Genomic DNA, 27,733 nt, shown 5'->3' on the forward strand with positions numbered 1-27,733 from the left:
GATGCAGCTGAAAAGGGCTAAATGCAGCACTGCGAGAAATTAGAGCATGACATACCTCGTGATACTTTTTCACGGTTTTCCCTGAATTACACGTACAGGACTTCCAGTTGACAGTTCCACAGCCACAATTGCCTCCACAGCGCTGCACGAGGAGGCAACGTGGAAAGAAGACGACATTGGTTAGCTTCAGCTCCTCTCTTAAGTTGACCGAGTAATTCCGGGGAGTGCAACTGTACCGCTTGACATCATCATTGAGCCTGTCCAGGTCAACTGTAAGAAACACACACGCTGCGTAACCAAGCGCACGACTGTAAACAAACATACTCAGCATGTGATTTTGGGAACACAGTGGGAAGATTCCCTGAGGACAATCTTAACTAGGGATTGAATCTGTTCTTGGGATCTCAGTCACTATCTCAAACACCAAAGGTAGAAAATTTAATTTCTCTTTTGATCCTATCTGTCCTTCAAGAAAGAAAATCAATAACAAAGAAAAAACCAAAAAACCCTTAAAAACTTGGCTAAATCTATACCTTGGCTCAAATTTCCTTGCATCTTGCAAAAAAAAATGTCTTGATGAAAGAAAAGGAAATGTTCAGTAATTTAAAATAATTGCCTTTATCTTAAAAAACAAAACAAAACAGGGGCCATCCCTGTGGCCGAGTGGTTAAAGTTCCCACCGTTCTGTTTCGGCAGCCCGGGTTCGGGTTAGGGGGTTTCAGATCCGAGGTGTAGACCTATTCCACTTGTCAGCCATGCTGTGGAGGTATCCCATATGCAACATAGAGGAAGACTGGCAGAGATGTTAGCTCAGGGCTCATCTTCCTCAAGCAAGAAAAGAGGAAGATTGGCAATGGATGTTAGCTCAGCGTGAATCTTCCTCAGCAAAAAAACCAAAAAAAATTAAAAAGAAAAAGAACAAAACAAAATAAAACAAATTGTTTCATGATTCTAAATAAGTCCTGATTGTAAGCCAGTACTTAAATCTAATTTGAATTGTATTGGAGACAGATTAGGGACAATCAGTCTAGTATATTTATTTATTTATTTATTTATTTATTTTTATAATTTTTATTTATTTTCCCCCAAAGCCCCAGTAGGTAGTTGTACATCATAGTTTCACATCCTTCTAGTTGCTGTATGTGGGACGCGGCCTCAGCATGGCCGGAGAAGCAGTGAGTCGGTGTGCGCCCGGGATCTGAACCCGGGACGCCAGCAGCGGAGTGCGCGCACTTAACCGCTAAGCCACGGGGCCGGCCCCTAGTATATTTAACTGGCAATGAAATTTTACAAGTAGGGCTGGCCCCATGGCTTAGCGGTTAAGTGTGCGCGCTCCGCTGCTGGCGACCGGGGTTCGGATCCTGGGCGTGCACCCACGCACCGCTTCTCTGGCCACGCTGAGGCCGCGGCCCACATACAGCAACTAGAAGGATGTGCAACTATGACATACAACTATCTACTGGGGCTTTGGGAGGAAAAATAAATAAACAAAATTATAAAAAAAAAAAAAAGAAATTTTACAAGTAAATGTGAGGAAGAAAAAGGTTTTAGCTTCATTTTAACTCCAAGGTCAATCAAAATGTCAAAGGAAATGGCGTTATGAATATGATGCATATTTGTGTATTGGGTCCTAGATGGCAGTAGAGCATAGTGGTTAAGTGCCTGGTCTCTGCAGTAAAGCTACAGTTGCCTTCACATCGTGGCTCTGCCTCCTTTTAGTTGGAAAGTTGTTTAACTGCTCCCAACTTGGCTTCCTCATCTATAAAATGTAAATAGTATAACTTTACCGATTTCACAGCAATATTTGAAGGACTGAATTTAGCGTGTGGCACTCAATTAATATTGCTTATTGTTATTCATCTTGATTCATTTTGATTTCTCCTCCATTTTTTCCCTTCAGAGTCAAATGGTCAAAAATTATATGGAAAAAAGTTTCAGGCCTTTCTACTCTCTTCTCTCTTTTGGCCATTACTCTGTGTAAACGATTGTCAAGGCAGTTATGGTTATTGGGACTTCTATGAATTAAGAGCATTACCCTACGTTTTCAAATTTAAGTCATAAGTACTTACTGGAATTAAATGTGTATTATTGTATTACATAAATTACATTTTAATTAGCGTTCTCAAAATCCGTCTAATCACCCAACCATTTGGCATCCGAACCCTCTGACTGGTGAGCATGTACAAGACTACCTTATCTTCTAACAAGAATGCAGGTAAAAGAAAGTGCTTTGTCTGCACAGGTTACACCACCACTTCCTTGTGCACCTCCCGTGGCAGCAGCCAGGCCACCACAAAAGGAATCCTACAAATGTTAGGAAGATATCACCAGGTGTACCCTGGACTCTAGCTCCAATAAGTGTCTTAGCCTTAAACCAAAACTGCCTGAGGAACAGTAAAGAGTGCTTTTTTGGGATAGAGGTCAAAGGCTAAGGATGCTGTCAGTAGAATGCATCTGAGGGAAACTGAAAGAAAAGAAGGCAGGAGTGGGTGAAGAGTGCACTTAACCCCATGAATTCAGCTGAAAGACGGCCGTATAGACAGATGACCCCTTGCATAAGGAATTAAACGGCAATTGGACTGATGCCCTGTCCTGAGTGCCTTTTCTTATGTACAACTCTGCTTCGATTCTCAAGGGCAGGGATTTTTCCTTGTTATATGCAGAGCCCAGGACACTGTGGGGGCTGAAAAAATGCTCAATAATTACTGTGAATAATTTATTGCTGTGTTTTTTCTTCCTCTGTAAAGGCATGTCATAAGTTTAGCCATAATCAATCCAGATTTAAATTGAATGAAATCTGTCTTGGGAAAGGAACCATTTTATTGCTGCTAAAGCCCTGAAAATAACTGCAAGCAAAGCAGAAAGGATTACAGAAATGGATTAAGAAGTGCACCAATCATCCATTACAAGTGTCACCTTGAGATAAATACTGATGCTGGCCTGTGCATTACTGGGCTTGTGGACAGGGCTGATGCAGAAGGCCAAAGCTGCTGCTTGTGATAATGGGAATATATTTTGTCCAACACTAACAAGTAAAGAGGGGCCATCAGTAGAAAGGGGTTGTGATGTGTGGGAAGGCAGAGAGGGATAGGCAGGAAGTAACAGTACTGAGTGGCTACTTGAGTTCAGCCCTCTACTAGGCACCTTACACATATGACTACATTTAGTTGTTCCCCATCTTTTTGAGGTGGGTATGAGTTACCCAAAGTGAATAGTAAGTGAGAAAAATGGAAGTGAAGCCCTTCTCCCTTTTGCTCCATAGCCCCTGCCACATGAAGCAGAATGGGATGGTGGGGGAAGGGGCTGACAGGTACCCAATAGTTGAAGGAGTAGAATTGGGGTGGTAAATGGCTACATCCTTATCTCCAGGATATACCCAAGCCAAATTACAGCATGCCTTCCCTACAGGAATTTAGCTAAACCTCAAAGAGCCCTCAACAAACCGGGATAAGGCATGTATGCCTTACTTGCCTTGAAACAAAACTCTTCACATCGTAAAACTGTTTTACTGACTAGTGCTGGTTACTTCCGTTTCCTACCCGCCATGAAGAGATTTACAATGCTGTCAGTTTTATGCATCAATTCACTGATGTGGCTAAGAACTGTGGCCCAGTGTGACTGCGGTAGAATCCAGCTGCCCTGTTTATCAGGGGATTGAAACCACTGAGGCACTCAATTTAGAACTAGAACTAAAAGGTTCTTCTGACTGGATGCAAATAACTTCAAAGCGCGATTGCAGACTTACTGCAGGGATATTGAGTTTCCGGTCAAAGAAGACTGATTAGGCCGTGCAGCAGAGCAAGGAGCCAGACAGGGGGCTGAGCTGCAATTAAGGCTTCCGGTGCCTCCGGTCAGAAAGGGAGGCTCTGGTGTGAGCCTTCTGGGAGAGAGGAAGGCCAAGCAATACAAACCCAGGGAAAGCGGCTGCCCTTTCCATTCCTGCTTCAGTCTCCATAGCAGAACGTTACAGGGCAGCAAAGATGTTCCCAATTTAATTCAAAGGCCCATTAATTTCATCTAATTTGCCTTATTTCACCCAGGTGTACATAATGTTATAATTCCTCTTTTGCTGTCCTTTTGAATTTGAGTCTTGCCTTTTCATGGATCTTTGACACCAGTTAAATTTTGGGTGCTGTGCACTGATAATCTGCTGGAAAGGCTGAGAAGTCTCCGGTGCGCTCAAAGGCTTCTTCTGGACACGTCAATCCAATGTGAGGCACTGCATAGTGCAGTGGGGACCACCCTTCCTTCTGTAGCCCCAGTCTCAAAGTGCAACCCAGTCAGAGGTTCCTAGGCTGTGATGAGAGTTCTGGGATCTGAGCACTGCGGGAGGATGTGTAAAGCAACGGTATATTGGTGAATGCACACCCTTGTTCAGTTTCTAATATAAAGGCTTAGGTGTGGGAGGAAGGAGAGCCAGCCTGGTCTTTTTGATCCTGGCCATTTATATTCCTAAGTACCAGGTAATGTGAAATGTTCTTCACATATATGATTGCATGAAATCCTCATAAATGCTATGAATTACATACAATTACTACGCTTACTTTTACAGTTGAGGAAATCGAGCCTTTAAGAGGTTAAGAAAAAAACTTGTCCACAATCAGTGGTAGAGCCAAATTTTGAATCCAGGCTTTTTCACGCCTCTTGCACTTATGAGCCCAGTCTGAGATTTGAAGGAAAGTGCAAACAGCAGCTTCCATGAACCATGCTGGAGCCTTCCCACTTGCTGTCCAAAGGACCTGCCTTCCTAGATGTGTTGATAGGTACTGACTTGTCATTTTCAAGATGTTGTCAATTACATATACCCAAGCATGTGCTCCTATGCACACACATCCATCTACTGGATCCTACTGGAAAAGTACACCATGTTCTGGCTAATAAACCAGGCAACTGCATAGAGCCTGCTTTTTTCTTTGGTATTGAGCAATATAATGAGTTTCATCTTTTTCACCTGAACTGAGGGGACTTTTGTCAATTCACAATCTTCATTTTGTCCTCATTTCTCCTTGAACTCTTTCTTGCCCTCATCTACCTGTAGTCTTCGTCATAAAAACCATTCGAAGTTCCATGTAACGAGCTGGATATCTGATTGACAGCAGTGATTTGTCTTCAGAGGAAACACATGCTAGACTCCTAGAGATTCTTTCTATAGGAGAGATGAGCCAATTTTCTATTTCATATGCTTGGCAAGCATGGCAGGTGCTGATCAGCTTATGACAAAATTTTTAAAGTCTTTTCTAAATTGATCATTTCAATTTTTTTTTGTAAATACAAAAATGCATTATGAAACAAAAGGCTGTCCTCACTTTGAATGTAGGAAAGCACATTTTTTCCTCCCCATGCATGTTTAATTCACTGCTTGTTTTTTTCAACCAGAGGATGGTTTCCTTGGGTCAGTCTCTGGGTGTCAAGTTTATTGGTTGGCTTTCACTGCGCTGATCTTTCATCAGTCTTTATTCTGCTACGTGTGTCGCCAGCCTTTTTTCTCTTGATCTTCCTGCGTCTGCTCGAGTCTCCAATTCAACTCCCACATGTTCTTAGAGATAGCCAGTAAGCATCTTATAACAACCAAATCAAGCCTTTACAGTGCTAAAATGCTTTATAAACTTAGCAGGCACACACCAGCAGCCTATACATTCGTGCACGTTTAGCACACAGTGACAGCATGAGACGAGCCAGTGCTTGAAGTAGGGCCATGCCTTTTTCACACTGTGCTTTTGTCATTCTATTTTATCATCTCTAGCATCTCAGTCCGCTGCATCGTTTTCATCTTCTGGGGCCCAAGTCAAAAGGCGTATTCACTCTACATCTCTTCTGACCCCTTTGCTATTTACTCACCACACATCCTCTGCCTTCTACCATAGTGCTTACTATGGAGACCTTGCTTTATCATTTTCTTTCTTTAGGCGCTTCTCTTCCACTAAAGTGTAAGGTTCTTGGAAGCAGAGAGTTAATCATCTTTTTATCCCTCTTCTCCTAGTGCTTTCCTCCTAGTTGATGGACCAAATGTAGGTCACTTAAATCCACCTCTTCTAAGACCATTTGGTGCCAACAATTAGAAGCAGGGTATTGCTGAAAGAAACACGACTTCTTTGTAGTCCAAGCATATGTGCCATTTTAGGATACTTGAAACACCTAATTAAATCAAATAAAAAACAACTGAAGTCACTATGGCACCCCCTAGATAAGTGTTTCTGATTTTTTAAAAAATCTGTTTTGCGACTATGAATGGATACTCATAAACTTAAAGTCAAGATTAGAAAAAGCGTAGGCCATTTATAGCCCTACTAATCAATTCAGATTTTCTTTGCAAGTAATAGGTAATCAGTAACTACTATTTGAATGAGTCAAACTACTCATGGTGTTAGGTTAGAACTGAGAAACTAGGGTTCTAGAACCAGCTCTATCAAGGAGGAACTATGAGGCATGAAGATGACTGGCACCAAGACCCATGAAATCCACAAGCAGTGCCACGCGGGGTACAGGATGGCATCAAGAAGGTTGGTTGTCCGATACATATCACAAAGTACTCAGGAATATGTCCTTTGCCGAATGGGGACCAGTGCCACAATCTGTTATGCAAAGTGCTAAAAATTTTCCTTTGATGTTACCATACTAGATTTATGATGCTTTGGGTGGGGTGGGAGGTAAGGGGAATATATGAATAATTGTAGTATTTTCATACCAAACAACCAGGGGCTGGCTCTCAGCCTTTTTCAAGGTTCATAAATTCCCCAGGAGGAGTCATACTTCTTTATGGACATTACAACCTCTCTGTGATTTTCAGATTCCCTCTTCTGTAAATCAGCACATAATTGTGAAAACTGTTTTCACATTTCAATCCCAATTAGGAAGTGCAAATAAATCTGGAAAGAATTATATTATAACTTGTAATAGGGAATATCGGGATATTTTAATTTTAAAATCATGAATTTCATTACTCTATTTGCAGTTTTAATTTCTAAAGAATGGGAACATTTACCACTTGTATTTATAGAAATTAACCTAAATCACAGTAAAAGGGTTTAAAAATATTGTTAGGCAATGAGTAAATGGAAATTTATTGAGTACCTACCATGTACCTGGTACTGTATGAGATGCTTTCACAAACTCAAGTCTCATTGAACTCTCATAACAAACCCTCATCTTAGAGACTACTCTTCCCATTTGATAGATGTGGAAACTGAGATGCAGAGGAGCTAAGTGACTTGCCTAAAGTCACTGGACATATAGTAAGCATTTGACAAATAGATGCCAGAAAATGAACAGATGAGTGCATGAATATCTGCAAGGCACTGAATTAGGCATGAAAGCAGCTTACACCATCATAAGGCAATTCTCTGAACTCTAGGAGCTCAAGACCTGGGAGAATGTATGTAGTATATCTATGAAATGAAAAATAAGAAAACAAGTTAGGAGATGAATAAGAATCAAGGAGATCTCTTTCATTTAGTAGTCTCTCTCTCATTTACTAGACCACGAGTCTCTGAGCTTTAAACACCACTGAGTTCCCCACAGCATGGGCTCCGCAGCCAACAAACCCAGATTCATGTCATGGCTCTCAACTTTGTAGCTGTCACAAAACCTTTCTGAATTTGTTTCTTTTACTACATAAAGTGGGAATAACAGTATCCTCCTGCCAGGAAATTTATTAAGATTGAATGTATGAAGAGTGTTTGAAGCACAGGTCCAAATCCTAGCTGTTAGTAGGTATGCCCCACATTATTGTTGAAATGAGTAAAACAGATCAATGAGGTAAGGATAAGAACAGAATCACCCAAACAGCTGAAATTCTGCAAATGGTGATCACTGAGGAAAGGAAGGTCACACCCACCTTGATCTACATGTCAGAAGGCAATTATTGTGTGTGTTCAGTTTAATTTCATGGGACTTAGCACAGTCCTTTGCAAGTAAAGACATTAATGAGCCAGACCTCCCAGTACCAGCAGTTTTGGCATGAGCACGTGCTCTAGAAAGGCTGTGCTGTCTCCTTAAGTCCACTGGGGCACTGAACAAAAGGATGCTGCAGGGGTTCCCCAGTGCTTCACAGAAAACGTGGGCACAGGAACCACAAGGCAAACCCATTCATCTTTAACAAGAGTTACTCTTATGGAAAAGGCAAGTTTGTCCACCCATACACTAGAAGTTACCCACAGTTTTCCACTGCCAACTGGATTTTTCCAATCAATTTGCATTTGAATCATATGCCCTGATGGGAGAAAGAACTTTGATGATGAAAGTGAGGTTAGGATATCCACAAAGTGAGGTTAGGATATCCACAAAGATGGGCAACCTCATCTAGAAGAAAAGCAGAGGCTGCACGGGCACTAGGAGGAAAGGGTCCTTGTCCCTCGGCTGGGATTTTCCTCAAACGTTCTATGTTTGTGCCCTTGTAGACACATGCAACATGATAAACAACCATATGGTTTTTATTAATGCTTTCTGGCAAACTGAATGGGAAATCTAGATACTTACAAATCACACAGCTTATAAACAGTGGCTACAGTCTTTAAAAAGAAAGCTTTGCAAAGGAAACATCCAACAAGCAAAATGGTGCCAGAAAGTTTCTGGGTAAATAGTATCAAAGAAAAGTTTAGTACTTGGCGATTATTTTGTAAACTTTTAATGAGTGAACTGATTATACAGATACTTAAATCTGACAATATTTGGATACTCTGTAGGAGGCTCTCCAGATTACTGATGATTATCTTAGCGCCTCACAGGGAAGTGAGCAGAGGAGTTCACAGAAATATCTTGGTTCTGTGCAGAGCGTTGAATTCAAGTAATAATGGTAGCTAGCATTTATTGAAGACCCACTAGGTGTTAGATACTCTGCTGTTATTAATCCTAACACAACTTTGCAAAGTTATAATTAGAGCCATTTTACAAAAAGCACAAAGAGGCTCAGGAGTCTATAACGGACATCTCTAAGGCCACTATTCTTAGGCTTTGAGTTAGAATTTTATCACAAGTTTACTTGAGTCCAAAGTCTATGCTCTTCCTACTATAGCATTCTTTCTTTTGCTCTATTTCTATCAAATTTGTGGTAAACAATTTTAATACTGATTAATTGATTTTAATATTGATAAAGACAGCTTTTTCCTGACATGGGGAAACTCAATGAAGCTAACTCTCCTGTAACATTTAGAAAAATAATCCATTTTGATTTAATGTCCCCTCTGATTATTTAATTTACAGATAGGAGGTTGCAGAGGGATGATATCTCAAGACTGACTTATCTGATTCATCACTAGGGTCAGCCAAGGGCTTTTTGCAAATTCTTACCCAGATATCAAAAAGACAGATAGAGAAGGTTGCAAGCATTGAAACTGTGGTGACTACAACTTGTTTCTAAAATATGTCTGTATCTTAATAAACTCTAGAATTATTTCCTACACTCTAAATCACCTTTTTTTTTTTTTTGCTGAGGAAGATTCACCCTGAGCTAACACCTGTTGCCAATCTTTCTCTTTTTTCTGCTTGAGGAAGATTAGCCCTGAGCTAATATCTGCCAATCTTCCCCTATTTTGTACGTGGGTTGCCGCCACAGCATGGCCAACGAGAGGTGCAGGTCCATGCCCAGGATCTGAACCCGTGAATCTGGGCCACTGAAGCGGAGCGTGCCGAACCCAACCACTATGCCATGAGGCCAGCCCCTCTAAATCACTTTTGAAAGAGTGAAACTTGTATCTTCTTTGTCAGCATGCAGAGGTATGACAAAGAAACAGCTATAAATGACTAATTTAAAAATAAAAGGTATTCTGACCTAAGAGAATTTAGAACCAATTCAAACATTTTGATATAAAACATATTTATTTCGTTTAATCCTTATTTTTTATACCAGTTATTTATTTATAAATAGTTCTCAAATTAAACAGTTAAGTGTTTTAGATCCTATAAAAAATAATGTCATGTAAGGAAATCACGTAATTGGTATTAGAGCCTCGGAAATGGGTTGGTAACTGTCTCAGAGTTACAATATCTAACCACTGAGAGTCTATAAAAATCATATATTTCAAACCTGGTCATTTGGAATCAATTTAATATCAATATATTTGCTGCACTCAATATTAAAATACTGATTCTTTTATTTTTTTGTGAGGAAGATTGGCCCTGAGCTAACATCTGTGCCCATCTTCCTTTATTTTGTATATGGGACGCTGCCACAGCATGGCTTGATAAGCAGTGTGTAGGTCCACACGTGGGATCCAAACCCGCAAACCCTGGGTCACGGAAGCAGAGCACGTGAACTTAACCACTACACCACCGGCCTGCCCCTGATTTTTTAAAAGAAGGGTGCATGTCAATTTTGGCATGGGCATCAAAAAATGGCAACTCTTTGGGGAAGGATGTAATTTTATTAAGCATAATTGTAGTTCAAAACTATTAATTTGGAATGCCCTGACAACTATATCCATATTTTTATCACAACACAAACTATGAAAACAGGCCTCCCCTTTGCTATAAGGCGTTGGATTTTTCTATGCTAAACACACTACCATTCTGGAAAGTCAAGTTCTCCTGGAATAAGTAAAAGAAAAGATCTCACATTGTTAATCACTGTAAATCATCTCTCAATTAGTGCCCAGTCTAGTTGAGCTTAAGACCAATCATTTCTTAATTTAGAGATGTCAAATTTCATGCTATGAACTTGAATAAATATACACTGCCCCTAAGTTCAAAGGTATGTGTTTTAAAGGAATCATAGTATAGTTTCAGTTAAACTGTAGTCTCCATGCAATGATTCAGAAGGTAATTATACATCTTGTAGAACATCCATACAATTTTTCCATAATTATGTGCAAATTTGCTATATCTTTAGCATGTTCTTCAGAAGTAAATGCAACTTGAACTTGAAACAACTTTTTTTTTTTTTAACTTTTGGGCAGCTTTGAGGTTGAAAGCATGAGGTTGAAATTATTGGCAAAATTGGGTTTTAGAACTACAGTTATCTACCACTTTCAATTATCCATGCTACCCTTTTCTCCATTACCCCATAGGAAACTGAAAGTTGGATATATTAACTTGTTATACTATCTTCAGTCCAGAAGCTTTCACAGACAAGTTTGAGCTTATCTATTACTTGTGAATTTTTAAAAAGCAGACCTTATGCGCTGAAGTTCTGGCTTCAGTACTTGGCAATGTTATCTGTCTCCTTTCTCTCCCTCTTCTCCCCAAACTTCTACTGTTCTCTTGCTTCCCATTTTCAACTCTTTTCTTAAACAGAACTAAAAACTCACTGTCACCAATCTCCCTTCAAATAAAGAGTAGAAGCAAAGCAGAAAATTTAATTTTAAATGTTAATTATACCTACTTCATTACACAAGTTCTTCACCCAGTATGTTTGTGTTTTATTTTAAGTTTATAAAACTCTGTGTTTTGTATATTCACATTCAGGGTCATCTCAGAATCTCACTCTTTGGTATCAAAAAAAAAAAAATGCCTCTTTTGATCAGGCTGGGCTAGCCAGAAGAATGGATGTTCAATAGATATTCATAAATGATGTTTGTCTCTGCACAACATCATTAAAAATTATTATACATACTGATAATAGGAAACTTTTTAGGGATCCTATAAAATTCACGTTTTATTTGACACCTAATGGACCTCCATTATCTATAACTATTTTTCAGTTTTCAGTCTTTCTTCACTGCTCCCTTTCTTATACATCACAATACAAACCATGAATTTGTATGTTTAAGTTCTAAAAGCTGAAAATAACAGCTGAAATATTAAACCTGACTTCCTTTGCTTTTCTGATACATGCAGGTGGTTCAGCATCAGTGGAATGATAAACAATTAAATCAGCACATTTATACAAGTGCGGAGACAATGGTGACTTGCCAGTGTTAAATGAAATGGTACAGATCTGCCTTAGGACCATTTTAAACAAGAGATTAAGAAATGGAACCTAAGCCAAAAGGGGAGAGAAATGTTTACTCTGTCAGAAATAAGTAGAATGTTGCCTTGAATGCTCCTGCAAGGTTATTTCAGTAACCAAAGGCATTCTTAATAAAGCGACACTCCTTAGTCTGTGAGGTGGGTTTCTGTAAACTTTAGAAGTATACAAATGCTGAATTGTTAACATCTTGAATTCCACAAACATTAATTGAGCATCTAAAATGTGTCAGAGAGTGTGCCAAGTGCTGAAGATACTGGATGAATAATTTCTAAAACAGTGGCTCTCCACCCATGCTGCCTCCACGGATGGATCTCAAACTCCTAGGAGCCATAAAATAACATCAATACCCCAGCCTCAGCCTCATCGATTCTGAGTCAGTGTGTCTGGGATAGGACTAGGCATCTGTAGTTTTTTAAAGCTCCCAAGGTGATTTAATGTTCAGCCAGAATTGAGACCCTTAGATCCTAGGATCTCATATTCCCTCAGAGAAAACAAAGACACAATAACGATGCAGTAGTAGGAAATATAAATGCTGTCCCAAGTACTCCGAACTTTGTCTGGAGTGGTGGGCTTCACAGGGAAAGGAAAGGGACAAAGAAGGCTTCACCAAGGAAGTGATGCAAACATATTTCAGAATTCTAGGTAGCTACAACCAGCTAATGTTTCTTGAACAAGTACTACATGCCAGGTGCTTTTGACGGCACCACTAACAATTCCCGGAAGTATGTGTTATCACACACACATTGCCAACGAGGAAACTGAGGCTCAAGAAGGATCAATGACTTGCTAAAAAAATCACAAAACTCATAAGTGGCAGGGTTAGGATTTGAACCCAGACATCCTGCTTCCAACTCAACATAATTTGTGGGGGGAAAAAGTAATGAACTTAGGTGATTTTCAAAATTTAATATTTCCAAAAAAATAGGCGCCAAGAAAGGCTGCTCCTTGAATAGCTGTAGTGGTTAAGATACTTGAAGACAGAGTTAGATTTATCATTTCTTTGTCCAATACCATTTTTAATATTTTTTCTGGCATTTTCAAAACATGGTGAATATTTTACTTTCCTTCAAGTTGACTTAGTAGAGATCCAAAGATAGCAACGCCTTACAGAAAAGCAATTTCTTCTTTGAGTTGAATCCAATCTGAGCCCTGCGGAGATTCAGTCTGAAAGTTACAGTGATCTCCATACGGCATATCCCCATAACATCAGGGCCACTACGGACTTCCTTGTCTCCCCTTAGCTGTGCGTTTTAAGTATACAAGATTATGACCTAAGCCTTAAGCAGTAGATGCAGGCATTCGTTAACTAATTAGTCATTTTGGCCCAAATGTAGTAATAGGTTGTGCTTACTGACACAAACATCATCTATTAAGCAGCCCAGGTTCACAGTTCTTAAAAGTATCCCTGATATTACAAAGTATAGGAATCAAGCTGTATTTTAGCTAAATACCTTCACATCTATGATGCAAGCTAGCCCTACAAGACTTTTAGAGAAAATTTTATAATTTTATTTATTTGTTTATTTTTTCCCCCAAAGCCCCAGTAGATAGTTGTATGTCATAGCTGCACATCCTTCTAGTTGCTGTATGCGGGACACGGCCTCAGCATGGCCGGAGAAGCAGTGCCTCAGTGCACGCCCGGGATCCGAACCCGGGCCGCCAGCAGTGGAGCACGCGCACCTAACCGCTAAGCCACGGGGCCGGCCCTGGAGAAAATTTTAATGATAACAAATCTTACCAAATAAAGAGAGGACACAACAGACTAGAAATTATAGTTTTATTGACTAGAGGTAATTATAAGTTATTTCTCTATTAATTTGAGTTAGACATTCAAATAAACATTCTCACCCTAAGATCATATCACTCCAATGTAAGACTAGGATATTTATTTTTTAAGAGTTTAAGTAGTATTGTTTTAATTCATGATGTTTTCTCTGCCTAAATGTTCCTCTCTTCTTCCCTCATTATACTTTCTGGAACCTTCCAATTGAATGTGTGCCCTCACACACCTCCAAACTATCCCAAACTTCTTTGCTTCTTCTTTGGGACATTTACATACTATGAACCACTCAGGGCACCAAGTACTTAGTAGGTCCTCATAAAAAATTTGTAGAATGGACATTGAATGAATAGAATCAAAATCTTCCAAAGAGTTTTGACCATTGCTTTACCAGTAACGTCTCCTGTCAATACTGACTGAGTCCTGGCTAAATTAACATTCATATCGGAGAGGCACAGTAGATTATTACACAGCACTGCCATTGGAGGCAAAAGACTATGATTCTCATTTCCTCTCCACTGCTATCTACCATGCAGCCGTTGGCAAATTATTTACCTCCCCTGATTTTGGCTGCCTCCATTGAGTGGGGCTAATAATGCGTTACATGCCAAGAAGCACAAAGCTGGTGCAGATTTTATAAGGTCTTTTCTAGCTCCAAACTATAACAGATCTTTGACTGAATCAAACCTTTCTTAGTTTGGGCAACACAGTTTGGGCAAAATGCAAGAACTTCATTTGAAGGTGCTGTGAAAAAGATATGTGATAAGGGGTTGAACGTAATCATTTGATTTAAATAACTTAAACATATTGCATTGCTAATTCTTACTTATTATAACTATTAATACTCCTATCTGCTTATGAAGAACCTCCAAGGCTCTATTTCTTACCTTTTGACTTCCTGTCATGGTATGACCTGCCTCGATAATGAGGAGTGTCCAAATACAGATTCTCAAGATCTTCTTGCCATGATTCGGGATTGAAGTGCTTGAGCAGATCTTCCACAGTATCAAATTCTGCCACTGTTTTGTCCAGAGCATCCGCGGTGAGAGTGGGATCCGTTACTGATGGAGAGTGATAGGATACCCCCTAAGATAGTGACACACAGCTCAGTGTACTCAGAAAAAGTCCATGGCTATGAAATACAATTATATGGCAGGAATATAAACAGGCTTCTGATTATAAGACATCGTATGCATAAATATCACGCTAAAGTACTCTGCCATAGTCTTGCCATCTTCCTAAATAAGAGCAATTAATTGGTAAATGATAGTCATTCACTTTTTTGCAAATCAAAACCACGCAGATCATAAAATTTCCACTTCACCTCAATTGTAACCATTGAAAAAGACATAGGCTAGAGGGAAATATTAAAATTAAGTCATCCAATTTCGTGGTTCAAGGTCTCAAATCATCCATATCTATACCAACAACTAATGGTGAGCATTTCAATTCTGAACTCCTTCCATGCAAGTTTTGCATAATCCATTTCCCTCTCCCATGTTTAGCCTCCATGTCCCCTCTTTACAGGTCACCTAGCATTGCAGGTGTTGTGTGAGCAATGTTTGAATCTACTCTGGAGAGATTTTGATAAAATTTGGCACTTTAACCAGCTTATTTACTGTCAAAAAGATTAATTAGCCATGAAACTGGCTCTCTTGACTTAAGAGTAGAAGATTCACATGGGAAGCACTTTAAAAAAAAAAAAAAAAAAGTGCTGTAGCTTGCTAGTGATCCCAGTTGCCATTAAAACATTCTCAGGAATACTCTTTAAATGGGGAACACAATGTCACTGAAAGTCTGGAAGGGATTATGTATTTTGCCATGGAGTACATTCCCACATAAATTTCTAAGCACTTACTTCACTAACTCGTGTACAATCTAGAGTTAAATGAGCCATGATTCAAACAACTCTGTCAAAATTCATGACCCATTAACAAGGAAATAGAGAGCACACAGTCTCAAATGATTTCTAAATGTCTTTAAAGAGACTGCCAAACAAATAAGATGGCCCAAGGGCAAATATCTCCTGTCACTATGGGAAAATGGAAATTAACGAAAACTTGCATTCCTGAAACTTAACTGTGGTATCCTCTTGACAAATAATATACGCTATAGAGTAGCAGACAGCAAAGCCCACATTTATATTCTCACTCTCAGGTACTGTTTTCTTTTTTTAACCAATCAAGGTCCAAACGTCCGTAAGTGATTCTATGATCACTTGCTCTCCCAGAAATGGTCCCTTTTTAGCAACACTAAGTGTGTAAAAGCATTAACCTACCATTGGTATTGTTCAGGAGCAGTTTTCAGATATGTGCTGTAGGGGAAGGGTAGTGGGGGGAAGATGGCATTTGGAGAGTAGAGTGGAAGACATGAGATAGACTGGTGAAGGTGTCAGGCCAGCTCTATCATCTAAGGGTGTGTGTGTGTGTGAGTGTGTGTGTTTGTGTGTGTGTGTGTGTGTGTGTAGCTGACATAAGCTGCACCCTGACTGAAGCACATCATTTCTGTCTTTCACATCCCTGTTGGCATCAAATGCTAGAGGTGGATAATATTATGATTCAGAATCAAAATTCCAAGTTCCCATTCAACTTTGTATTGTCTAGATAACCTACCGTCTACTTGGCTCATATTCACCAGATGATTTACAATTAGCCTGGTGTCACAATAACGTGGGTCTAAGATCCAAAAAATCAAAATGAGCTGGCCAGTTAGGTACATGGCAGCATATAATAACTTTGAAATTAAAATGCTTTCCTCTTTTTCGAAACAGAAGCAGAGACGTCAATCCAGCCATTCCCACACGAGCGAAAGTTTCTTACAACGGCTCTGGGGAACTCCTTGCAAGGAGTTTCCTGGGGTTGCTCTTAATAGTGCCTAGATTGTAGTGTAGACCCAGATATCTATCTCTTTAAGAGAAAGCTGTGGAAGGGATCTGAGTCCCTGAGGGGGAGTGGGAAATCTAATCTCTTCTCACATTAGTGTGAAGAGCAAATCCAAACCGTAGCTAAAATGTAAAACTGTCCCTATATATGAGCTTTACTGCTCTTTTCAAGTTCTGACTCAGGGCAGTTGACAGACACCACTGACGATTAAGAAAATATTTATGAGTGCCTAGGCGACTTAATAAATCCACGAGAACATTTTTGTTTCTGAGATAATTATTTAAAAATTATTTTTGAGAGAAAGAACTAATTGGGCATGCCTCTTTCAACTGCACTATAAAATTGATCTCATTCAGCTTTTCTTATACATTTATATAAATCAATTCTAAAGCTAACCGCATTACTTTAAAATGATAACTATTTGTAAAAAATGCTCTGAAAACCGTACACTGCTTTCAATAAAAACAAAGTATGGTTTATACAGAAGTTAACGGTAGGTCCGAGGGCCCTCGCTCCTACTTCAGGTTCTTGAAAAACAGAATGCTGAGGAAAGAAGCTAGGTCTCCCTGGTTTTCCTACAGGACTAAGCAGAACCTAGACTTGGAACTCAATCCAGAAGAGTTTCCAGTGGATATGGACCCAGTGCTGAGCTCCTGCAGATACTCCAAATGGACAGGGCAGTCCTTCTCCTTAGGAGGACCTGGATTATCCTGAATTAGCTAAGGATCCTTTAAGCTTGTAATTTGTACACTTGAGTCAGGAATGATTAGACAACTCTGAGCAATCATGTATAAGATACTTGAGAAGCCAGAGGATCTCTTGACAGAATAGCACACTAGGTCCTGGTTGCAGCTGGCATTTACCTTGAATTGTCAGTCTCAGGCTGCTAATTGTAAGCCTCTTGCTTAGCCTCACAGCTCTGCAGCATCATCTGCCTTATTTTAATTTTCACCTGCCTGACAATGATTGCCTACACTTAGCTAGGTTCAGAGTATGCATTCTGGACTGTCAAAAACAAATAAAACACTCCTAATATCACCATTAGAGGCCTCACTGATCTCTTGATCAGATCATATTGTTCTAGTCCAGCAACCACATCAAGCAAATTAAATAGTCACAGAATCCATAGATGAGGAAATCCTGCCATATGAGGGAATTAAAAAAAAATCCCCCAGAGAGCAAAAGATAGCATATCATGTTTGGGGAAAAAAAAAATCAACTCTGACTCAGCCACATCGAGCCACTTTAGAACCATGGACAAGCTTTCTCCATGCTCTTGAACAACTTTTAATGAAGAACTGCATTTATTATCTTGGATTTTATTGCTATATAAGTGCTACTCATAGCATTGGTAAAAACAAGGTCTTTCTTTCTGTACAAAGTAGATAAGTCGATAGAATACTGAGAAATGACTAAATTTGGAGAAAAAAATGGGGGCATGACATTTTATAGTTTCAGGGTGAGTTATGTTTTATTTCCAAGTCAAATAGAACACATGCCTGGTTTGCACTTAAGTTATCTTACTGTAAACACTGGGATTTTTCACGTCTGAAAATATCCCTGAAAATGCAAAGGTTAATAACTTCCCCTGGAATATTCAAAAAAATTATTTCAAAATTTCCCACTTGAGTGTGGGCCATGGACCAGTTTGATATGTTTGATATGTCTAGACAGTCCTTTTGTTGGAATGTTCTGCTTTAAACCTGATAAATACTTAAGTCATTGTCTATCCCTTGTCCTTACAATGTGTACTGGCATTTCCTGGAAACCTTTGAAAGAGAGGAAAAAAGGGCATCTGACATAGTCCACTGTAACCTGAATGAAATGGAAGAACACATCACGCTTGAGATCTGGCTTTTGTCAAGGCGTAGGTCCTTAATGCAGCTGAAGTCAGTCTGGGGTTGACCTTACCTACTCCATCAGCTTTTCCACTGGCAACAGGAAAATTAATTACTTACCGAGATAGAGCTTGTGACTGACTCCCAGTTGGTCTCTGAGGCTGCTGCGGGTTGGAAATCTTCCTAGAAGGCAAAGAAACATCCATGTGAGTCTGTCAAAACTCTGCTCAATTCATTATGTGCACAGTTTCAACATTTCAGCCATCTGAATCTTCTTCCAACTAAGTGACAATAGGAAGAGGGGCTGCATTCCTGCTGAACAGGTCACCATTTGTCTTAAGCACCTCTCCTCAAGAGCCCTTCTCATTAAGACATGGACAATTGCATTTGCATTTACTTAGAAGCACCCGTGAAACGGAAAATGTGCAGACCCAAGTTCGCATTTTAACTTGGCCATCTACTGGTTGAGTGATCTCTCCAATCCTTCTCTTCCTCATCTAAAAAAGACTGGTATGGGATGCTTAAATTGCAGGGTTGTTTTGAGAATTGAATGCATTAATTTTGTAATTATAACTAACACTTAATAAAGTGCTTAATAAAGAGTAATAATAATTATTATCAGTATTGATGTTTGTTTTGAACTAGGTTCTGCATCATGTTCAATCCTGCCTGCTGGGCTAGTCTACAATATCAGTGATCTTTTCAAAGAAAAATTAACTGATAAAGGGCTATTCTTGACTCTATCAAGAGATGTCAGGAAGAATGGGAGGGGGCAGAGCATGGCTGTGGGAGTGACAAAGTACTACCCACTTGAGGAAAGAAGGAAAGGGCAGACCTGAGAAAGTTGGTTACCTCAGAGAAGCCTTAAAGGATATGTGATAGCAAAGGACCTCAGAGAAAGAAACTTCTCTTAAAAGGCAAACTTCTCTCCAATTTGTATGTGACTTCCATGTTAACTACTCACACACCAGTAAGTTTAAAAAACATAATGGGAAGGAAAGCTGATTCTACCATTTTTACATGTCACAGATGGTTTCTTGACCCTACTAAAATAAATCACCTTAGTTAATTTCTTCCAGCCTGACCAGGGAGTAAGAGGTGTTTTAAGATGATGCTGGGAAAAATTCAGCCACTCAAATCTGACAGCTTATTTACCCAAGTATACTTACTGAATGAGAGCTAAGTATCAGGTCTAAATTTCATTAACATTTTGAGGAGCTGGAAGTGCATTTGTTAGTTGCTCCTGATGAAACTGGTTTATATATAAATGTCTGTGTTGAAGAAAATTTCAGTTGTTTACCAAGAGACAGCTAAGTCAAATGTGGGATTCAAGGAATGAAGATCTATTAAAAGATGGCTAGGTGTCATTATTCTAATCTCAACCTCAGGGAAGATAGAAAGAAAGAAAATGTGGTCTTTGCACTTTGCAAGACAGAATATACAGGAAAAGGACACTGAATTCCAACAGCAGAAGGATGTGTGCAAACAAATGAAGGTTGGCATTTATATGAGTCTTCATAAGCTGGTGAGCAGGTGAAATTGGGCAAGAGAGCCAATGGCTTCTCCACGTATAAAGAAACTCTTAGTGGGAGGACAAACGGCGGGTAAGATAATGACGTGAGCAATCCTCAGATCATAGAAGTTTCATTTTCACTTATTAATTCAGTATTTGTTAATCACCAACTATGTGATACATTCTAGGCTGAGGATAGAATCACAAGGAAATGAGAAACTATCCCTGCCCTCAAGGAGTTCAAAATGTAAACATGTAAATAAACAGGTAAAATAAGCTCATGTGGGTGCTCTGATATCAGTCTAATTAGGATACCATAGAAGACAGCAGAAAATTCCATCTGCAGAGGAAGTAGGTTTGGAAAAATTTCACATTAAGAAGGTGACTCTTGAGTTGAGTTTTGTAGACTCAGATAAGTGGATAAGTAAGTAGTGGTTATTTGCAAGAAAGGTGGAGTAGTAGACTCAGATAGAGAGAGAGAGAGATCTAGACAATGTGAGGAAAGTACACAGAAAAAGGAGCAAGTTACTGGAGAAAGTTAATGAGCCATGTTGGACATAGGGTGTTTGAGGTGCCTATGCAATATCCAGGTAGAGATGTTCAGGAAGCCATTTGCTATATGAGAAAGAACCTCATGAGAGAGTCTTGAACTTGAGATATAGATTTGGGAGTCATCAGCACAAAAATGGCTGACATATAACATTGTGTAATTAATTAAAGCAAGTAATGGATTATGTTGATCATGTGTGAAAATCAGAAGAGGGGCAATCTTAAAATCTTGGAACTGGAAAGAATTTTAGGATTATCTAATCCAACCTCTTCATTTTCATAATTAGAAAACCAATTCTCAGAGAGATAAATGGGGTGCTCTGTATCATGCAGCCATCTTTTGGTAAAGCTTGGACCATCACAGCCCATTCCTAAGTACAAACTGTGTGTTCATCTTTCACATCATTATAGCTGGCTTGGATAACTGTATGCCTGGGGGAAAAAAGATGGAAGAGAGTCCAAAAGGGGAGTCAATAGAAAAGCAGGAAAGACGTAAAGCAGAGTATTGATGGAAGGTTCTATGTAAGTTTTGTAAGTAGTGTAAGATAGGGGTCCGATTTCATTCTTTTGCATTTGAATATCTAGTTTTTCCAGTATCATTTATTGAAAAGACTTTCTTCTTCACTGTCTAGGCTACAGGATTCCAGTCAGAAACTTTAATAGGCACAAATGGACTGCATTAAGTCTCAAATAAAAATTTATCTTCTTTTAGTAACATGAATCTAAGACATTTAAAAGAAACCAACCTTCTTTTATGTTATTTCAAAAGTTTGCCGTTATTTATAAAAGACATTTAAAATGAGCTTATAAAAGGGAACGATATCCCTTCTAAAAATAAAACACAGAACCTCCAAATTTTATCCCTAAAAGGAGAATCTCGGCACGGGAAGGAACATAATTTTACCTTCTAAATCTATCCTCAATATGGTCATTCTTATCTCTTCCCCCATAACCTCTCAAGTCCAAGATACCAGCAAGTCTCCCAATTGCCTGTTAACTTTCTCCATGCTTCTACTTTCTCCCTAAAGTCTGGATTCTACATGGCAGCCAGAATTATCAGTTTTTTCCAGCAATATTTATTGAGAAATAGTTGACACATAACATTGTGTAAGTTTAAGGTGTAAAGCATGATAAAAATTTGATGCATGTATATATCGCTAAATGATTACCACAATAAGGTTAACACATCCATCACATCACACAATTACAGTTGTGTGTGTGTGTGTGTGTGTGTGTGTGTAGTAAGAACATTTAAGATCTACTTTCTTAGCAACTTTCAAGTATATAATACAATATTGTTAACTATAGTCACCATGCTGTATATTAGACCCCCAGAACTTATTCATCCTATAACTGGAAGTTTGTGTGCTTTGACCAACATTTCCTCATTTCCCCCACCCTTCTGCCCTTGGCAAACACCGTTCTCCTCTCTATTCCATGAGTTTGGCTTTTTTATTTTTTAGATTCCACTTATAAGTGAGATTATACAGTTTTTGTCTCTTTCTGTCTGACTACTTATTTTAGTTAGCATAATGTCCTCAAGGTTCATCCATGTTGTCACAAATGCAGGATTTCCTTCTTTCTCATGGCTGAATAATATTCCATTATATATGTAAAATATATATAATTTAAAATATATATAATGAAAAACATATATAATATATAAAACATATTTTTATATATAGTTTATATTTATATATAATTTACATTTATATGTAAATGTATACATATTTATATATATATAAAATGTGATATATATGTATCATATTTTTTTATCCATTCATCTGTCAATGGACACTTAGCTTGTTTCCATGTCTTAGCTATTGTGAATAATGCTGCAATGAACATAGGGGTGCACATATCTCTTCAATATAGTGATTTCCTTTCCTTCATATACATATCCAGTGGAACTGCTGGATCATATGGTAGTTCTATTTTTAATTTTTTAGGAACCTCCACACTGTTTTCCATAGTGGTTGTACCAATTTACACCAACAGTGCATTAGGGTTTCCTTTTTTCTACCTCTTCCCCAACACTTGTTATCTCTTGTCTTTTTTGATAACAGCCATTCTAACAGGTGTGAGATGATAGCTCATTGTGGTTTTGATTTGCATTTCTCTGGTGATTAGTGATGGTGAGCATCTTTTCATGTACCAGTTGACCATTGATATGTCTCTGGGAAAATGTTCAGGTCCTCTGCCCATTTTTAAATCAGATTATTTATTTATTTTTTGCTATTGCGTTGCATATGTTCTTTATATATTTTGGATATTAACCTCTTATCAGACATGTGGTTTGCAAATAATTTTCCCATTCTGTAGGTTGCCTCTTCATTCTGTTGATTGTTTCTTTTGCTGTGTAGAAGCTTTTTAGTTTTAAGTAGTCCCAATGCTTATTTTTCCATTTACTGCCTTTGCTTCTGGTGTCATATCCAAAAAATCACTGCCACGGAGATTTTTTCCTATGTTTTCTTCTATGACTTTTATGGTTTCAGGTCTTACATTTATGTCTTTAAATTTCAAGTTAGTTTTTGTGAGTGGTGTAAGATAGGGGTCCAGTTTCATCCTTTTCCATATGAACATCAAGTTTTCCCAACATCATTTATTGAAAAGACTATCTTTTCCCCATTGAGTATTCTTGGTTCCATTGTCAAATCTTAGTTGGCCATATACGCATTGATTTATTTCTGGGCTCTTGATTCTATTTCCTTGGAATCTTTTTTAACCGTAAATCGAGTCACTTCTGTCTTCTGCTTAAAACCCTCCAACAGCTTTCCTTTTCACTTAGGATCTGGCCTTATAAGATCTGACCACTGCTTGCCTCATCTCTGACTTGATGTTCTACATTTCTCACTAACTCCACTCCCACTACACTGGCCTTCTTACAGTCTTTCAAACAACACTCTAAGCTTCTTCTTCCCTTGGGTATAAATCTGTTGCTGTTCCCTCCACCTGGGATGCACTTAATCCAAGTGTTCAATGACTGGCGCCTCATCATTTAGTTCTCTGTTCAAATCTTTAGAGAACTTTCTTTGAACACACTATTTAAAATACCCCCACCACATTCTTGGTCACTCTATCCACGTAACTTGCTTAATTTTCTTTAAAGCATTTATGATTATCTAAAATGATTTTCTATTTGTTTTATTGTTAATTATCTCTTTCCGCAACTAGAATGTATGCTCTAGAATGGCAGGGACCTTGTTTATTGTTTTCCACTCTATCCCAAGTTCCTAGCTGGCTTTTGGTACACACCCCAATTTCTCTGGTTCCCAGTGAACATTCAGGGATGATGTTTAGCTGCTACCCCCAGTACAGGCAAAGCAGTAGTTTATAGCCAGAGTCCATTCTGAGCAGTTGGTGCCCACGTCATACTATTTGTTACATATTTTTAATATCATCCTGGGTAGACTACTTGCTTTTTCAAGCTCCAGGTTAATGGAAGACAAACTTCTTTTCTGTGGGTGCTCTTAGCAGAGCAGTGCCCTCAGCATTACTTTAAGAAATGCTAAAATAGAACAACAGCGAATAATCATTTAAAATGTATCAAAATAGTCCAGCTTACAAAAACATTTCTGTTCTTTATTATGGCAAACTCAGGTAAGTGCTTTAAAACCATGTCCCATTCTTCTGAGCAGAGAGAACTATTTGCTAGTTCCAAGAAGTAGGTACAAATTTAGCCCTTGCTTTCCTTAGTTCCTGCTCCTGAAATGCAGTAAGTTCCATCCTAAAAGAAAGGAGCTGATATTTTAGTTACTTTGTTCCCTCAGTCCATGTAGGGAATCTTAGCACTTTAGTGCTGTGGGTACCTTACTGAGGTCTTCTAGGGGTCCTATGCCCTCCGTTGAGAGAAGAGCCAAATAAAGTTCAGAGAGCCAAACGAACTGCCCAGCATCCTCAAACTAATTATTACTGGAGTCAGGACTAGAACCCAACAGCTATTGTGCATCTCTTAGTCACATGCTCCTTCCAACCCACCAAGTAATGATATATGTCATTCTATAATTGTAGGCATCTTAATCTGTATTGTCTTAACCTAATAAGAGTTAACTTATTTCATTAAAAATAATAACTTACTCTCAGCTTATGTCCTTACTTTAAAGTAGTTCATAATTATATTTTGGCAGGGAAACTCATTATTTGGAATTGTGAAATGAAACTCACTCCCTCATTTTCTGCATTTTACTATTTGGAGTAGTTTTGAAAATATAGATATAATTTTCAGATCTTCACTTTTTAAATAGCTTAGTATGCATAGTTTTGTTTGTATGAGAAAAGTGCTAAAGACTAGAAAATTGGGGAGGTATGTAAAAATAAAAACTTAATGTACTACATGTAAATACAGATAAATCTTTATGTAACTGTAGTGTGGAAGAGATATTTCTAAGCACAAATGCTAAAGTCCGAAAACATAAAAATTGATACATCTCACATACGCAAACTGTTGTATAAATCCAGAAAACACCAAAGACAGAACTGAAAGTGTAATGACACACTAAGAAACATACCTGTAACAGATATAACAGATAAACAGTTATCCTTAAAATAAAATGAACTCTTTTAAATCAAATGTTAAGAAAGAGTATGTTCCGTAATGCAATTTTGCTAGAAAAATGTACAGATATCTGATTGAACTAGGATTGAAACAAAAATAGAAAAGAAAAAATGGATTGGAGGGGAGTTATATCATTTACCCCTAAAGCCGTGTATGTTATATTATTAGATTAAATGGTATCATCCATATATTCCCTGGTGGAAAATAAAAGCCTTCTTGTAGAAATGCTTCTCACCAATTACTAAACAGAGAATTGTTCAAAGATGGGACATAAAAGATTCTTGAATGATCACATTTGGCTCTACCTAAAACATGGCTAATGCAATACAAACTTTTGATGTCTTTAAAAACAGCCATGAATACCCACAGTCAACCATCAGGTCAGGGTCAGACAGACATTTTTTGGCTCTGTTTGAGGACAGTACTAACAGGCTGAAAGAAAATATAGCTAGGAACAAAATAACACTATAGGTAATGAATATTTTCAATAATAATCTTCACTATTAAAGACTAAGATATAAATGAGAATTTCCATTTTCAGAAAAGATATCTCCAGATAACCCTTCCTTGCCATCAGTCACTTTGAGCCCATCCCAGAGGGCATGTGGTACATTACAAGCTAACAAGTCAATAATCCACTCATTCCTCCACCAACGCAAGCTTACACATATTCAATCATTGAGTGCCTGCAATGGATGCCCAAACAAATCCCTCTCCTGTCCCTTGACTCTGGAGCTGGGGACACTTGTCTTTTGAGTCTTTAGAGACAGCTGTTGCCAGGCCAATATTCCAAACATTTGGGATGATTAGCTGTACCACCTGTTCCTGGATCTCACAGAAGATGGCTGTTCACTTTTATCCTAGGTGATTATGCTGTATACGAGTACATGAGCCATAAACTGTTCATTGCTAAGAGGGATGTATTCTACCATCTCTTAAAACAAAACATATGCAGTTACTTGGAGATTTTAAAAAGCTTTCAACCAAAATAATCTTTAACTTACCAAGGATGACTTATTTGGCGAAAGTTTTATAAGACATTTGTCAGAGTACTTTCCCTAATTTTGAAAAATTTTCTTCTGTTTGTTGTTTTCTATTCATATCTCAGAGGCAGAAAATTAAAAAAAAAAAAATCTCTCTCTTCATAGTATCTGTGCTTCTTGATTGAACTAAGGCTTAGAGGTGTTTCTTTTGAAATGCGAAAGAAACCCAGAGGGATTTATTGTGATTCATAAAACAATAACAAACAAATACACTATCAACATTTACTCCTTCATTGACTTCTCCATTTGTTCATGACATTCGGCTCTGTTCATGACCCACTGAGGGAAATTCAAATAGTGCTAAACTTGGAGGCTGGTGCCCTGGGATCACTCTATGGGGGAGATCCTTTAGAACCAACCTTTGGTACCTCAGTACATGAATTTCTGGCAGGCAGTCCAAGCAATATATATGGATATAATGATATATCGATGTCCTAATGTCTATAGGAACAGAATAAAGCAAAAACTGAAAACTCTTAGGTTCAATCCAACTCTATGATCCAACCAAACCTTTACAAGCAGATTTCATCACATGCTCATCATCAAACGAGCACTTTTACAAGTACTATGAGAAAGGCCTTGGCTGGAGGCCAGCTTTTATTGGCAACAACATTTAATACAAGGATATCAAGAGTTTAAGAATCAATAATTAACAAGAATCAAAGAACATCTTTCAAAGTCAGAGAATTTGCCTGTGAAATTTAATATCAGATATTCTTAGAGCTATAAGAAGCCTGGGCATGAATTACCCAGTATTGGAAATACAATTTTAATAAAATAAATACACCTTTAATAAAGAATATCTCTCATAGGTAAGACATACTTGCAGATTTCCACTGAATTAAGAGTTAATTTTATAACTTTTTCATTTATCATTATTGACAATAAAGTACAATGTTTTAATTTAGAACTTTTAGGATTCATCAACTAATCATCCATGTTATCTTGATACTAACATCAAAATATTTTTAAAAGTTCATTTTTCTTCTTATGTTATGAGAGAAGGAACTTTTTACGCTTGTTAGTTTCTGATTTCTTCAGACCAAACTTAGTCTGGGTAGTTGTTCCCAATAGGACAAGCAAAGATTAAAGCAAACACCAGTCCACTGGGCAAAGAAGAAAGCTCCTCCAGTGAGCAGACAAGAGGTCATCAAGTCAGGGGGCGGGGGTGTGCCATGAGAGTCATACTTGAGAGCCAGAGAAGGATCAATGCGTGTTTGCAGATAAAGAGAAGGGGTCTTCCAAATAGAAAAAGGATGAACAACCTGCAATTATTGCTTGTGTACTACGACTTGAGGAAAACATAATGATCCTGGAAAGGAGAGACGGATGGGAAAGAAGGTTGACTTTAAAGCCTCTTTGCCAAACAAGAACATCTTAGCAAGGGGCTGGACAGAAAATTGCAAATTGCAGAATACAACTTTGCTAATAGCTTTCATTGTGTTTGATGCAGAACAAATGATAAATGAATATTTAATTCACATCTAGAAAAATACCACCAGAGGTCTCTCTACAATGTGTTGCTGAAAAACTAGGTGCAGATTTAAATTTTGTGAATAGCTCTTGTAAACACAATAAAGCCGTAGTTTAAAAAAAATTCTATAATTATTCTGTAGTAACAGCTGCAGAATAATTTTTATGGAGCATAGATTATGTGACAGACACTATATG

At 38.3% G+C, this 27,733-nt stretch overlaps 1 protein-coding gene across 2 annotated transcripts in view; it reads right to left on the minus strand.

Moving 5' to 3' along the window:
* PDGFD (platelet derived growth factor D) overlaps positions 1–27,733 on the minus strand; it is a 226,397-nt gene that overhangs the window by 12,244 nt on the left and 186,420 nt on the right. For both annotated transcript variants that reach the window (XM_004427388.3, XM_004427387.3), the window contains exons 4-6: positions 18,523–18,585; positions 14,570–14,768; positions 56–270 (exon numbers count right to left, since the gene is read on the minus strand). In XM_004427388.3, coding sequence (XP_004427445.1) covers positions 56–270; positions 14,570–14,768; positions 18,523–18,585 — 477 coding nt within the window. The remainder of the gene's footprint in view (positions 1–55; positions 271–14,569; positions 14,769–18,522; positions 18,586–27,733) is intronic.

The sequence above is a fragment of the Ceratotherium simum genome, chromosome 7 (genome assembly GCF_057802395.1).
Source record: "Ceratotherium simum simum isolate JZ-2026a chromosome 7, ASM5780239v1, whole genome shotgun sequence".
NCBI classification, from domain to species: domain Eukaryota; kingdom Metazoa; phylum Chordata; class Mammalia; order Perissodactyla; family Rhinocerotidae; genus Ceratotherium; species Ceratotherium simum.